General features: G+C 41.2%; 1 protein-coding gene across 1 annotated transcript in view; it reads right to left on the bottom strand.

Annotated features, from left to right (window-relative positions):
- LOC128696187 (protein turtle homolog B-like) overlaps window positions 1–13,430 on the bottom strand; it is a 604,082-nt gene extending 590,652 nt beyond the window's left edge. The window contains exon 1 of the mRNA XM_070094868.1: window positions 12,705–13,430. Coding sequence (XP_069950969.1) covers window positions 12,705–12,780 — 76 coding nt within the window. The 5' untranslated portion in view covers window positions 12,781–13,430. The remainder of the gene's footprint in view (window positions 1–12,704) is intronic.
- Window positions 13,431–14,199: the final 769 nt, after the last annotated feature.

Here is a 14,199-nt window from a genome sequence, read left to right as displayed (position 1 = left end):
CAAAGGAATTCGTTGTGCCGTCTGAGCGACTACTTTATTAAGCGTACCGTGCACATCCTGCGAGCCGTAGTGCAAAAACGCAGGATGACTGAGGTCACAATGCGTTTTTATCAGACCCCCAATTAGCCTAGTTGCACGGTTACACATATTAGTCATTTCACATATTATAATTCTTTCAGACAGCTTTACTAGACACCATGTTAACCAGATACACTCTGAAGAAAAGTCAAGTATATGTTTACATTAATCGTGAGTGGGTTATAAATTCGTTAATATCAGTTAACTAATCAAGCTGGAGCAAAAAGAAGATGGTATAAACCTTTGTAATAAATACCGACAAGTTGGTTTAGAAAGACACGTAAGCAAACACTATGACATATTTACTAGAAAACGTTTCGGTCCTGGGACCTTGATCACTTCTAACATACAGAGGTAGAAAGGCATTATATATATATAGGCGGAGAGTGAGATGTGACGCACGTGACCTGAGGAATGTCATAAGAACATAAGAATGGAGGAACACTGTAGAAGGCCTACTGGCCCATGCGAGGCAGGTCCTTATCAAAACAACCTCTGCCTATGATGAGGACGGGTAGACGATGAAATCATGTGACTCCTGTGTTGTTGGGTTGGTGGTGCTTAAGTATCATATATGCCAATGTTTTTGAAATTTTGTAGTTTCCAGTGTTGCGTTCTATAGTGTCGGTGACGGCGATTAGCGAGGCTTCTAGGCACCGTCGGCGTCTGAGGTCTGGTTCGGTGAGAACGAGTTGTGCCTCATTCCAGTTCATCAAATGGACCGTGGAGTCTCTGTGGAGGACACAGGCGTACCTTACATCGTCTCTGTTAGAGGCATTTCGATGCTCATTCAAGCGGACTGCAAGATCTCTGCCTGTCTCGCCTACATATTTCTTGGGACAGAACCCACAGGGGATAGTGTAGACGCCTGCTGTAGAAGTTAGAGGTGTGGGGCTGCGTTTCGTACTGAGGTCTTTGATAGATGATGTGTTTATGGTGGAAACGTTGATGTTACTCATAGCAAGTGCCCGGCGAGTATTCGTGGCAACATCACCACATGGGAGTACTATGAACTGCTTAGGGGGCTGTTCCATGGGCGGTTTGTTGAGAATAGCTTGTGCCTTAAGTCTGCAATCTCGGATGAAGAAAGATGGGAACTGAAGACGTGTAAAGGCTTGTGTTATGTAAGTGCATTCTTCTTCTAGAAAACAAGGGCTGGAGATGCGAAGAGCTCTCAAGAAGAAGCCAATGAGGACTCCTCTCTTAGTGCGGGTGTCTTGGTGTGAATAAAAGTGTATAAGATCGTCCTTGTTGGTAGGTTTTCTATACACTTTGAAGAGAAGTTTGTCACTGTCGGGAGATCTGCACAGTAGAACGTCGAGGAAAGGAAGTTTGCCATCATTTTCGAGTTCAAGTGTAAACTTTGTTGATGGTTCAACTGCATTGATCTTGTTGAGAAGGGCCTGGATATTGAGACGTCTCGGATGGAATACGTTGATGATGTATTGGTTTTCTATCCGAGACGTCTCAATATCCAGGCCCTTCTCAACAAGATCAATGCAGTTGAACCATCAATAAAGTTTACACGTCAGTGGTGACGTGTACTTAGCTCTGTGAAGACCTGTTTGCGCGCTCTCTACGAATTGAAGCAAGATGCCTTCCATCGAGCAACTTTACCAACAGCTTAAGCAAGAATTGAGGATGGCGAAGATGGAAATTCGGCGACTGACCGAGGAAAACAAGAAGATTCGTAGTAGTCCTCCTGCTTTGAGTCCTCAGGTCAAGAAGGGAAACTGGTCAGTGGCTGGACAGCAGGGAACGAAGTTGACGATCAAGAAGACGAATGGAAAGGTAGAAACGATGAAGAAGAAAGAGACTGCCGTGGAAACTGTTGTGGAAACATCTAATACATTCTCAGTGCTACCCGACGAATGTGAGTCGACTACTGGGAACGTCACGACGAAAGACATTAAGGAAGGTAAGAATATTGTTGTTGTTGGGGATAGCCAAGTTAGGTATATGGATAGGGCGTTCTGCTTGAAGGACAGGAGTAGGAGACAGAGAGTTTGCTTTCCTGGGGCTGGGATGGAGGATATTGTTAGCCGTCTGGATGACATCATGAGAGGTAATGGGAGCAATCCTATTATCTGTCTCAATGCTGGAGGCAACGATGTTGGCAGACGTAGGAATGAAGACCTGATTAGCAGGTATAGGTCAGCAATAGAAATAATTAGGAGTAAGGGTGGGAACCCTGCCATATGTGGTATTTTGCCAAGGAGAAGAGTTGGAAATGAATGGTTGTCCAGGGCAATTGGTGTCAATTGCTGGCTGGACAAATACTGTAAGGAAAATGCGGTAACATTCATTGACAACTGGGACCTCTTCTATGGCAGAAATGACATGTATGCCAGGGATGGGGTTCACTTATCTAGGTCTGGGGTGGTAGCACTGGCAACTGCAGTGGAGGAACCAGTTAGGACTTTAAACTAGGAATAGTTAGTGGTATGGGTTTTGGCAGGAAAACAGTGAAGTCCCAGTGTAGTAATATTACGAGTTCTAGGGGAACTAGTAATAAGCAGAACGAGGTAGATATTGAAAAGCCAGGGACTAGGGGTGATAAGGACAGTAATAGGTTTAGTAGAAAAACAGAAATGAGCAGGAAGGGTAAAGAGAAAGGAGAGTCTTTCAATGTTTATTATGCTAATTGCCGTAGTGCTAGGAATAAGATGGACGAGTTGAGATTAGTTGCTAGTGCAGGTAACATTGATGTATTTGCCTTAACTGAGACGTGGTTTAATTCAAAAAGTCGGGACATGCCTGCGGAATGTCTAATTCAGGGTTTTAAATTGTTCCAAGTAGATAGAAGTATCGGGAAGGGGGGTGGGGTGGCATTGTATGTCCGAGATCGCTTGAACTGTTGCATAAAAACGGGTATTAAGTCTGAAGTAACACATACAGAGTCTGTTTGGATAGAATTTTCAGAGGGGCATGAAAAACTGATTTTAGGAGTGATATACCGTCCCCCAAACTTAGATAGGGACCAAGGGAGACTACTATGGGAGGAAACTGTTAAGGCCACAAGGCACGATAATGTAGTAATTCTAGGAGACTTTAACTTTAGTCATATTGATTGGAATTTCTTGACTGGGAATTTAGAATCATACGACTTCTTAGAAGTAGTTCAGGATTGTTTTTTGAAGCAGTTTGTGACAGAACCTACAAGGGGAAATAACCTGCTTGACTTAGTTATGGCAAACAATGAATCCCTTGTTAATAATTTAGAAATTTCAGAGGAACTGGGTGCTAGCGACCACAAATCAATTACATTTAGCATTGAATGGAAGTACGATAGTAGCGATAACTCAGTAACAGTCCCAGATTTTCGCTTAGCAGATTACGATGGGCTTAGAGAACACTTATCATCTGTTGACTGGGGTAACGAAGTGAGCTATCAATATGACAGTTTTCTGAACACTATACATGCTGCTCAAAGAACGTTTATCCCATATAAAGAAATTAGATCAAATAGAAATGACCCAAAATGGATGAATAATAGGCTCAAATATCTACTAGGGCATAAGAAAGGAATTTATAGGCGTATCAAAAGAGGTGAGGGTCATCTTATGAATCAGTATATTGACATTAAGAGGGACATTAAAAAGGGGATAAGAAAAGCTAAAAGGGACTATGAAATTAAAGTTGCTAGGGATTCTAAAACTAACCCAAAAAGTTTTTTCCAGGTATATAGAACAAAAGTTAGAGATAAGATAGGTCCCCTTAAAAATAACTATGGGCACCTTACTGACAAAGAGAATGAAATGTGCTCGATTTTAAATAATTATTTTCTCTCAGTTTTTACACAGGAAGACACTAACAATATTCCAGTAATTAATTTTTATAGTGGGCTAGAAGAAGATAAATTATGTAACATCACAGTCACTAGTGAAATGGTTGTGAAACAGATAGACAGACTGAGGCAAAATAAGTCGCCGGGTCCTGATGAGGTTTTTTCAAGGGTTCTTAAGGAATGCAAAATGGAACTCTGTGAATCATTAACTAATATTTTTAATTTATCTCTTCAAACAGGTGTAGTGTCTGATATGTGGAAGATGGCTAATGTAATTCCTATTTTTAAAACAGGGGACAAGTCGTTACCGTCAAATTACCGCCCAATAAGCCTGACCTCAATTGTAGGCAAATTACTAGATTCAATTATAGCTCAGATTATAAGAAGCCATCTCGATAAGCATAGCTTGATTAATGATACTCAGCATGGATTCACAAGAGGCCGGTCTTGTCTAACTAATTTATTAACTTTCTTCAGTAAATCTTTTGAGGCTGTTGACCACGATAAAGAATTTGATATTATTTACTTAGATTTTAGTAAGGCTTTTGATAGAGTTCAGCACCATAGACTGTTAAAGAAAGTGGCAGCTCATGGCATTGGGGGAAAAGTGCTCTCGTGGATCGAGTCATGGCTCACTGACAGGAAGCAGAGAGTGTCCATAAATGGGGTTAAATCCCAGTGAGGATCTGTAACAAATGGCGTTCCACAGGGATCAGTCTTGGGCCCGTTGTTGTTTATAATATATATCAGTGATCTTGATGAGGGAATTACTAGTGATATGAGCAAATTCGCCGATGACACAAAGATAGGTAGGATAATTGATTCAAACGTAGATGTTATGGAACTTCAGGAGGATTTCAACAAACTATTCTTGGTCAGAAAAGTGGCAGATGCAGTTCAATGAAGCTTGGGAGTGCCCATAACCCTAGTACTTATAAGTTAAATGATGTAGAACTTAGCCATACAGATTGCGAAAAGGACTTGGGGGTTATGGTGAGCAGCAACCTTAAACCAAGACAGCAATGCCTAAGCGTACGTAATAAGGCAAATAGATTACTGGGATTTATATCAAGAAGTGTTGATAAATTAGACACATGTGCAACTCTTGGGTATCTTTATTGAGGAAACGTTTCGCCACACAGTGGCTTCATCAGTCCATACAAAGGAGAATCTTGAAGAACAGGAGGAGAATGAGGTAATCAGTCCCTCAACCTTAAGTCGATGTGGTCAGTCCATCAATCTTGAATAGAATACGGCATACGTGCTGAGAAGGAGCTTATAAACCGTCGGCAGGAGAGGTGCAGCAGTCATAGGTGGTGTAACATTTGTTCAATGTTGAAGTAGGTCGTGCCCAAGAATTAGGCAAGCGAAGAATTCCCAAGTATTAAGATCCCAAGAAGTTGCAGTGTCTGACATGTCGCTTCTCTAAACCATTCATCTACAAACCTGTCAGACACTGCAACTTCTTGGGATCTTAATGGGAATTCTTCGCTTGCCTAATTCTTGGGCACGACCTACTTCATCATTGAACAAATGTTACACCACCTATGACTGCTGTACCTCTCCTGCCAACGGTTTATAAGCTCCTTCTCAGCACGTATGCCGTATTCTATTCAAGATTGATGGACTGACCACATCGACTTAAGGTTGAGGGACTGATTACCTCATTCTCCTCCTGTTCTTCAAGATTCTCCTTTGTATGGACTGATGAAGCCACTGTGTGGCGAAACGTTTCCTCAATAAAGATGCCCAAGAGTTGCACATGTGTCTAATTTATCAACATGTCGGTTCTCTGAACCATTCATCTACAAATCAAGAAGTGTAAGCAACAGAAGTCCAGAGGTCATACTGCAGCTTTATACATCATTAGTAAGGCCTCACCTAGATTATGCAGCTCAGTTCTGGTCTCCATATTACAGAATGGACATAAATTCGTTAGAAAACATTCAGCGTAGGATGACTAAATTAATACATAGCATTAGAAATCTTCCTTATGAAGAAAGATTGAAGACTCTTAAGTTACATTCACTTGTTAGACGAAGAATGAGGGGAGACCTGATCGAAGTGTATAAGTGGAAGATAGGTATTAATAAAGGGGATATTAATAAGGTCTTGAGGATGCCTCTCCAAGAGAGAGCCCGCAGTAATGGATTTAAATTAGATAAGTTTAGATTTAGAAAGGACATAGGAAAGTATTGGTTTGGAAATAGGGTAGTTAATTAGTGGAACAACAGTCTACCTAGTTGGGTTATTGAGGCTAGGACTTTGGGTAGTTTCAAATTTAGGTTGGATAAGTAAATGAGTGGGAGGGGTTGGATTTGAGTGGAACTTTCACATCAGCCTGGAGTCGATGTGTTCAGTCCATCAATCTTGTAGAATGTACAGCATAGGGCCGTAGACGTGGCTTATATACTGTAGTGAGGTGACTTGAAGCAGATGGAGGCGGGATCATAGTGGTACCATCCACTAGTCGAAGTAGGTCTTTGTCCAAAGGTTGAACAAGCGTTGAAGAATTCTTTGTAAGAAGATCCCATGATGCTGCAGTGTCTGACAGTTGTGATGAATGGTTTGAAAAACCGACAACTGTCAGACACTGCAGCATCATGGGATCTTGTTACAAAGAATTCTTCAACACTTGTTCAACCTTTGGACGAAGACCTACTTCGACTAGTGGATGGTACCACTATGACCCCGCCTCCATCTGCTTCACGTCACCTCACTACAGTATATAAGCCACGTCTACGGCCCTATGCTGTACATTCTACAAGATTGATGGACTGAACACATCGACTCCAGGTTGAGGGACTGATTACCTCATTCTCCTCCTCTCCTTACGCCTTCCTCTTTGTATTGGACTGATGAAGCCACTGTGTGGCGAAACGTTTCCTGAATAAAGATTTCCATATGCTGCATAAGTGTCTCAATCTTCAACTTGTCGGTTTTTCAAACCATTCATCACAACTGTCGGACACTGCAGCATCATGGGATCTTGTTACAAAGAATTCTTCAACACTTGTTCAACCTTTGGACGAAGACCTACTTCGACTAGTGGATGGTACCACTATGACCCCGCCTCCATCTGCTTCACGTCACCTCACTACAGTATATAAGCCACGTCTACGGCCCTATGCTGTACATTCTACAAGATTGATGGACTGAACACATCGACTCCAGGTTGAGGGACTGATTACCTCATTCTCCTCCTCTCCTTACGCCTTCCTCTTTGTATTGGACTGATGAAGCCACTGTGTGGCGAAACGTTTCCTGAATAAAGATTTCCATATGCTGCATAAGTATCTCAATCTTCAACTTGTCGGTTTTTCAAACCATTCATCACACACACACACATACAATATTGTCATACACAAAGAAAAGCATACATGAGCATTTCAAGCATGATAGGCAACGAATTTGCTGTTTACTCTGTGTACTCTTTCTTCTACTGTCTTCAAATTCCTTTTCTAACAATGTTTTTAAACAATTGTTTGAGAAAACAAAGTTATTCTCTAGATTTTCTTTGTTTTATGCGAGTTTACCTCATCGCGAAGGTCTTTCACATAGCCCTCCGTGGAATAAGATTAAGCAAACTGTGTGTGTATATATTTATCGACGTACATATCCTGGTGTATATAACCTTCACGAGTGGTTGGGTGGTTAATTGGGTTTAAAGCCTATTGACTACACAAGGGTCATTAAGGCTCTGTACCATCTCTTCACCACAAGCCATGGGTACTTTGATCTCTAAAATCGGGTTTAAAGTAAACTTTCGGTGTATATACATGCAATAAGAGATACACACCTGTCGGTGTATACATATATAATGAGAAATACATACATCTCGGTGTATATACAATGAGAGATACACATCTCTTGTATATACAGTGAGAGATACCTCTCGGAGTATATACAATGAGAGATACATACATCTCTGTGTATATATCCTAAAGCTAGACAGACACATCTCCTGTATATCTTTTATTCCTCATCCTTAATTTTTTGTTATTGCAAAATTCAGTAAAAAAAAACAGTTGTGCAGAAAAATATTTGTCAAAATCATAAGATATTTTAATCAGTATATTTTTTTCATAATTATGTGGTTCACCTTCTAATGTATATACATATATATATAATTTATTAAAAGTTCTTTTTAACCTCTTTTTATGCACATTTTTAAGATAATTACAGAGCAATGTAAAAGGAATTAATCATAAATTTATTTTGAAGAGGAAGCATTAAACTTGAATGGGTCACACAACGCCTTGAGGAATGACGGAATGATTCACTACAGGGTAAGGGAAGGTAGCTCCAGGTTTTTAATCAGACCCATCACCTGCATTTTGACACCTTCGAAGGTATTGAGGGAAAAATATAATATCTCTGTGTGATGAATGGTTTGAAAAACCGACAAGTTGAAGATTGAGACACGTGAGGTCACAGTCCCTGAGCTGCTTTGGGGATTAGCGTGGACGGTTACAAAGCATGGCTTGCTTCTGCAGTGTTTTAAAAACTGAGTTTGGAGAGTTGAAGGAGGAGGTCTTGCTTCTCCAGGAGGAGATTAGGAGGCTGAAGGTCCACCTCAATGGGCCTGGGAGAGAGTGTGAGGTGGTTGGAGATGTGGGGAATGAGGCTTCTAGCAGTGAGGTGCAGTCTGTCTCTCACTGTGAGGAGGCTGTAGGTGGGGAGGTAGCAACGGGTACCAGCAGTGAGGTGCAGCCCAGCACCTGCTACAAGTGGCGAGTTGTTCACAGTAATGGGAGGCGCATCAGAGTAAGGAAAGTTAAGAGTGAAGATCTGAAGGTAGGAAATCGCTTCTCTGTTCTCCAGGATGAATGTACTTCAGTGGCCAGTGAAGGTAAGGGTACTACTGCCCCTGCTAATGAAGGTAAGCGCATTCTTGTGGTTGGTGACTCTCAGGTAAGATATGTTGACCGTGCTTTTTGTAATAGGAATAAGAAGATGAGAGATAGAGTGTGCTTCCCTGGAGCTGGTGTTGGGGACATTGTCAACAGACTGGATAATATCATGTCAGGTAATGGGAACAAGCCCATTATCTGTCTCAGTGCTGGTGGAAATGATATTGGGAAGGGTAGGAGAGAAGAGCTGCTAGATAAGTACAGGTCAGCTATAGATTTCATTAAGTCTAAGGGAGGGATCCCAATCATATGTAGCATCTTGCCTAGAAGGGGAGTAGGAAATGAATGGTTGTCTAGGGCAATTGGTGTAAATTGCTGGCTAGACAGATACTGCAAGGAACTTGCAATCCCATTCATTGACAACTGGAACAACTTTTATGGCAAACATGATATGTATGCAAGGGATGGGGTTCATCTCTCTGGGGCAGGGGTGGTAGCACTTGCAGACTCGATTGAGAAGGCCATTGGTGAAATGCCTATGATTTTAAACTGATGGAAGATAGAGGTATGGGTGTGTGTGGGAAACAAGCAGGTTGCAACACTAGGGTTGGAAACAGTAAATGTATAAAAGGCATTCAGCATGAAGTTATAAATAAAGACAATAGAACAGGTCAGAAAACAAAGGGGGACAGCAGAGGGCAGCAAGGGACTAGCTCCCTTAAGGTTTACTACACTAATAGCAGGAGTGTTAGAAATAAGATAGATGAGCTAAGATTAATTGCAAGTGCAGGAAACATAGATATTATTGCTATAACAGAGACCTGGCTCAATCTGAAAGATAGAGAGATGCCATCTGAATGTCACATACAAGGCTATAAATTATTCCACACTGACAGGGTCAACAGGAAAGGTGGTGGAGTAGCGATGTATGTCAGAGACAATTTAAATTGTTGTGTTAGACAAGATATTAAATTAGAAGCGTCAGCCACTGAATCTGTTTGGTTACAGCTTCTCGAGGGCCGAGAAAAACTAATTTTGGGTGTGATTTACAGGGCCCCAAATTTTGATAGGGAGTGCAGTAAACTTCTATGGGACGAAATTCGTAAGGCATCTACATACGAAAATGTTGTGCTAATGGGAGATTTCAACTATAGACAGATTGACTGGAGCAATTTGACAGGAAATTTAGAGTCGGGTGACTTTCTTGATACGATCCAGGATTGTTTTTTAAAACAGTTTGTGACAGAGCCAACTAGGGGAAATAACCTCCTTGACTTGGTTCTTGCCAGTAGGGAAACACTAATTAATAATCTTGAGGTTAATGATGAGCTTGGGGAGAGTGATCACAAATCACTCAGTTTTAACATATCATGGAATTCCCCTAATAATGGCAATCAAGTCTCCGTCCCTGACTTTCGCTTGGCTGATTTCATAGGACTGAAAAATTACTTAGGTGGGCTGAACTGGAATGACCTGACTATGGGTCAGGTAGGTGGTGATGGTTGCCGATATGATGCTTTCCAGGGCATAGTTCTAGCTGCTCAGTCAAATTATGTTCCAAATAGGGAAATCAGATCAAACAAAAATGATCCTAAATGGATGAACAATAGATTAAAATATCTGATTGGTCAAAAGAGAGGCATATATAGGCAAATCAAAAGAGGAGAGGGGCAATTAAGAAATCGATATATTCAGTTAAAGAGAGAAATAAAAAAGGGAATTAGAAAAGCAAAAAGAGATTATGAGGTTAAAGTTGCAAGAGAATCGAAGACTAACCCAAAAGGATTCTTTCAGGTATACAGAAGTAAGATCAGGGACAAGATAGGCCCACTCAAAAGTTCCTCGGGTCAGCTCACTGACAGTGATAAGGAAATGTGTAGAATTTTTAACACATACTTCCTCTCAGTTTTTACACAGGAGGATACCAGTGATATTCCAGTAATGATAAATTATGTAGAACAGGACGATAATAAACTGTGCACTATTAGGGTCACAAGTGACATGGTCCTTAGGCAAATAGATAAATTAAAACCTAACAAATCCCCAGGCCCTGATGAACTGTATGCAAGGGTTCTAAAGGAATGTAAAGAGGAGCTTAGCACACCTTTGGCTAATCTTTTCAACATATCACTACAAACTGGCATGGTGCCAGATAAGTGGAAAATGGCAAATGTGATACCTATTTTCAAAACAGGTGACAGGTCCTTAGCTTCGAACTATAGACCAATAAGCCTAACCTCCATAGTGGGAAAATTTATGGAATCAATAATTGCCGAGGCAGTTCGTAGCCACCTTGAAAAGCATAAATTAATCAACGAATCTCAGCATGGTTTTACAAAGGGACGTTCCTGCCTTACGAATTTATTAACTTTTTTCACTAAGGTATTTGAGGAGGTAGATCATGGTAACGAATATGATATTGTGTATATGGACTTCAGTAAGGCTTTTGACAGGGTCCCACATCAGAGACTATTGAGGAAAATTAAAGCACATGGAATAGGAGGAGAAATTTTTTCCTGGATAGAGGCATGGTTGACAAATAGGCAGCAGAGAGTTTGCATAAATGGGGAGAAATCAGAGTGGGGAAGCGTCACGAGCGGTGTTCCACAGGGGTCAGTGTTGGGCCCCCTGCTGTTCACAATCTACATAAACGACATAGATGAGGGCATAAAGAGCGACATCGGCAAGTTTGCCGATGACACCAAAATAGGCCGTCGAATTCATTCTGACGAGGACATTCGAGCACTCCAGGAAGATTTGAATAGACTGATGCAGTGGTCGGAGAAGTGGCAGATGCAGTTTAATATAGACAAATGCAAAGTTCTAAATGTTGGACAGGACAATAACCATGCCACATATAAACTAAATAATGTAGATCTTAATATTACGGATTGCGAAAAAGATTTAGGAGTTCTGGTTAGCAGTAATCTGAAACCAAGACAACAGTGCATAAGTGTTCGCAATAAAGCTAATAGAATCCTTGGCTTCATATCAAGAAGCATAAATAATAGGAGTCCTCAGGTTGTTCTTCAACTCTATACATCCTTGGTTAGGCCTCATTTAGATTATGCTGCACAGTTTTGGTCACCGTATTACAGAATGGATATAAATTCTCTGGAAAATGTACAAAGGAGGATGACAAAGATGATCCCATGTATGAGAAACCTTCCCTATGAGGATAGACTAAGGGCCCTGAAACTGCACTCTCTAGAAAGACGTAGAATTAGGGGGGATATGATTGAGGTGTATAAGTGGAAGACAGGAATAAATAAAGGGGATGTAAATAGTGTGCTGATAATATCTAGCCTAGACAGGACTCGCAGCAATGGTTTTAAGTTGGAAAAATTCAGATTCAGGAGGGATATAGGAAAGTACTGGTTTGGTAATAGAGTTGTGGATGAGTGGAACAAACTCCCAAGTACCGTTATAGAGGCCAGAACGTTGTGTAGCTTTAAAAATAGGTTGGATAAATACATGAGTAGATGTGGGTGGGTGTGAGTTAGACCTGATAGCTTGTGCTAACGGGTCGGTTGCCGTGTTCCTCCCTTGAGTCAATGTGACCTGACCTGACTAGGTTGGGTGCATTGGCTTAAGCCGGTAGGGACTTGGACCTGCCTCGCATGGGCCAGTAGGCCTTCTGCAGTGTTCCTTCGTTCTTATGTTCTTATGTTCTTATGGGAATCTTTATTCAGGAAACGTTTCGCCACACAGTGGCTTCATCAAATGAAGCCACTGTGGCGAAACGTTTCCTGAATAAAGATTCCCATATGCTGCATAAGTGTCTCAATCTTCATAATATCTCTACTCGGTATATTACAGTGCACGTTGTAGGTTAAGTAATATTCGTCAGAAAATAGGACAAGTGTTTCCTGAGGCTGGTCATATCTTGACCCGCCACTGGACCTTTTGGTCATCTGACCAAGGCCTTCCGCTAGCTTACCCGTCCACCTCTTTTAAGTATTAAGATATTGAATGTAGTTACCTACCTTGATCGTCGAGGCTGTGTATGAGGACGGGTAACAACAGCAACACAAACACTGTCACTCTTACTCTCAACACCATGTTGCACTAAGTGCCCTGCACTTGCTCAGGACCATCTCTTATGCATCACTCTTAACATAACAAATATTATTCCCACACTTTTCATTTAGTACTCCACAGAGTACTGAAGTTATGTATTACACTGGCATTAAATATTTTAAAAGTAATGAGCATTAGCAAATTTTATTTTCTCAGCTCATATGGTAGATTTTTCTTTATTAAAAATTGACACTGTCCATTCTTATGGCATTAGCGGGGGGGAAGGGGGGGACGACAGGCACACTTGTAGCACTCAAACATAATTTTTTTTATTAAATGTAAAAAAAAAAATATCCATTAGAACATCATTATATCTTTAATTCACTGACAAAGCCAAAATATGTCCATACATTCATTTTTTTTCCTTTGGAGATTATGGCAATTTTAAATTAATACAAACTGAAGGAAAAATGTAAAACGTCAAACTTTCAGAGCTATAAGACTGTCCGCGTGTCAGAAGGTCACGACACTGAGGTAATGATGAGGGAAGTAGCACTCGGTGGACGTGTTCCTGCCTCCCTAGCAGCTGTTGCTGGTGTTACAGTGAGTGTGGCTCACTGCCTAAGCCACCACACCTCCACTCACGCACCACACCAGGTGAAGACTGAACATCCAACCCTGACTGCCACCCACACTGGCCAAACCAGCCCACGCCCGCGCTCTCCCACCACCTTCCCACCAGTGGTCTGCCACTGACACCACTGCGTGTGCCTGTGACACCACACTCGTGCCAACCAGTATTCACCCATGTTAAGGATCATGTACGCCCACAGTGGTGCACCCACAGTGTGCACATTTATTACCATCACTCATACGCATCACACACCGCCATCCTTCATTTCTGTTCTTAGTCTTGTGTTGCCTTAGGTTTTGCAAAGGATAGGTACTTAAAATCTAGTGATAAGATTCGTTTTTTCCAAATAACTTTTCGCTTGCACGTCAGGTTTTAATAAGTCTAATATGGACTCAAAAAACGCATGCACAACGCTCGCTGGATAAAGTTTGCAATTACTGCTTTTAGTGTTTTTGTCATCTACAACTCGTTGGTATTCCTAAATCATCTCATGTTACAACGTATAAGGTTTTTGTTGAACACTGTTGTTAAAGTCAATTGTCATGGTGGTGTGGTCCGTGTATGGTACACGGGTGACATACCGGTTCAGTCCCCATTTATGAAACTAAGTTCAACTAACACTACAAGATCTTGAAGTACAGAGAAGTGATTTTTGTAATATCAAGAGGGAAAAAATCACTACAGCATGCTAACAGCAACAGACGACAGACGAAACTGAACACAATTGTAACAAATAATTAAGAGTTGTGGATGAGTGGAACAAACTCCCGAGTACCGTTATAGAAGCAAAAACGTTGTGTAGTTTTAAAAGTAGGTTGGATAAATAC

Source organism: Cherax quadricarinatus, chromosome 48, assembly GCF_038502225.1.
Source record: "Cherax quadricarinatus isolate ZL_2023a chromosome 48, ASM3850222v1, whole genome shotgun sequence".
Classification (NCBI taxonomy): Eukaryota; Metazoa; Arthropoda; class Malacostraca; order Decapoda; family Parastacidae; genus Cherax; species Cherax quadricarinatus.
Note: the sequence above shows the minus strand (reverse complement) of the source record. Positions and strands in the feature narration are given on the sequence as shown.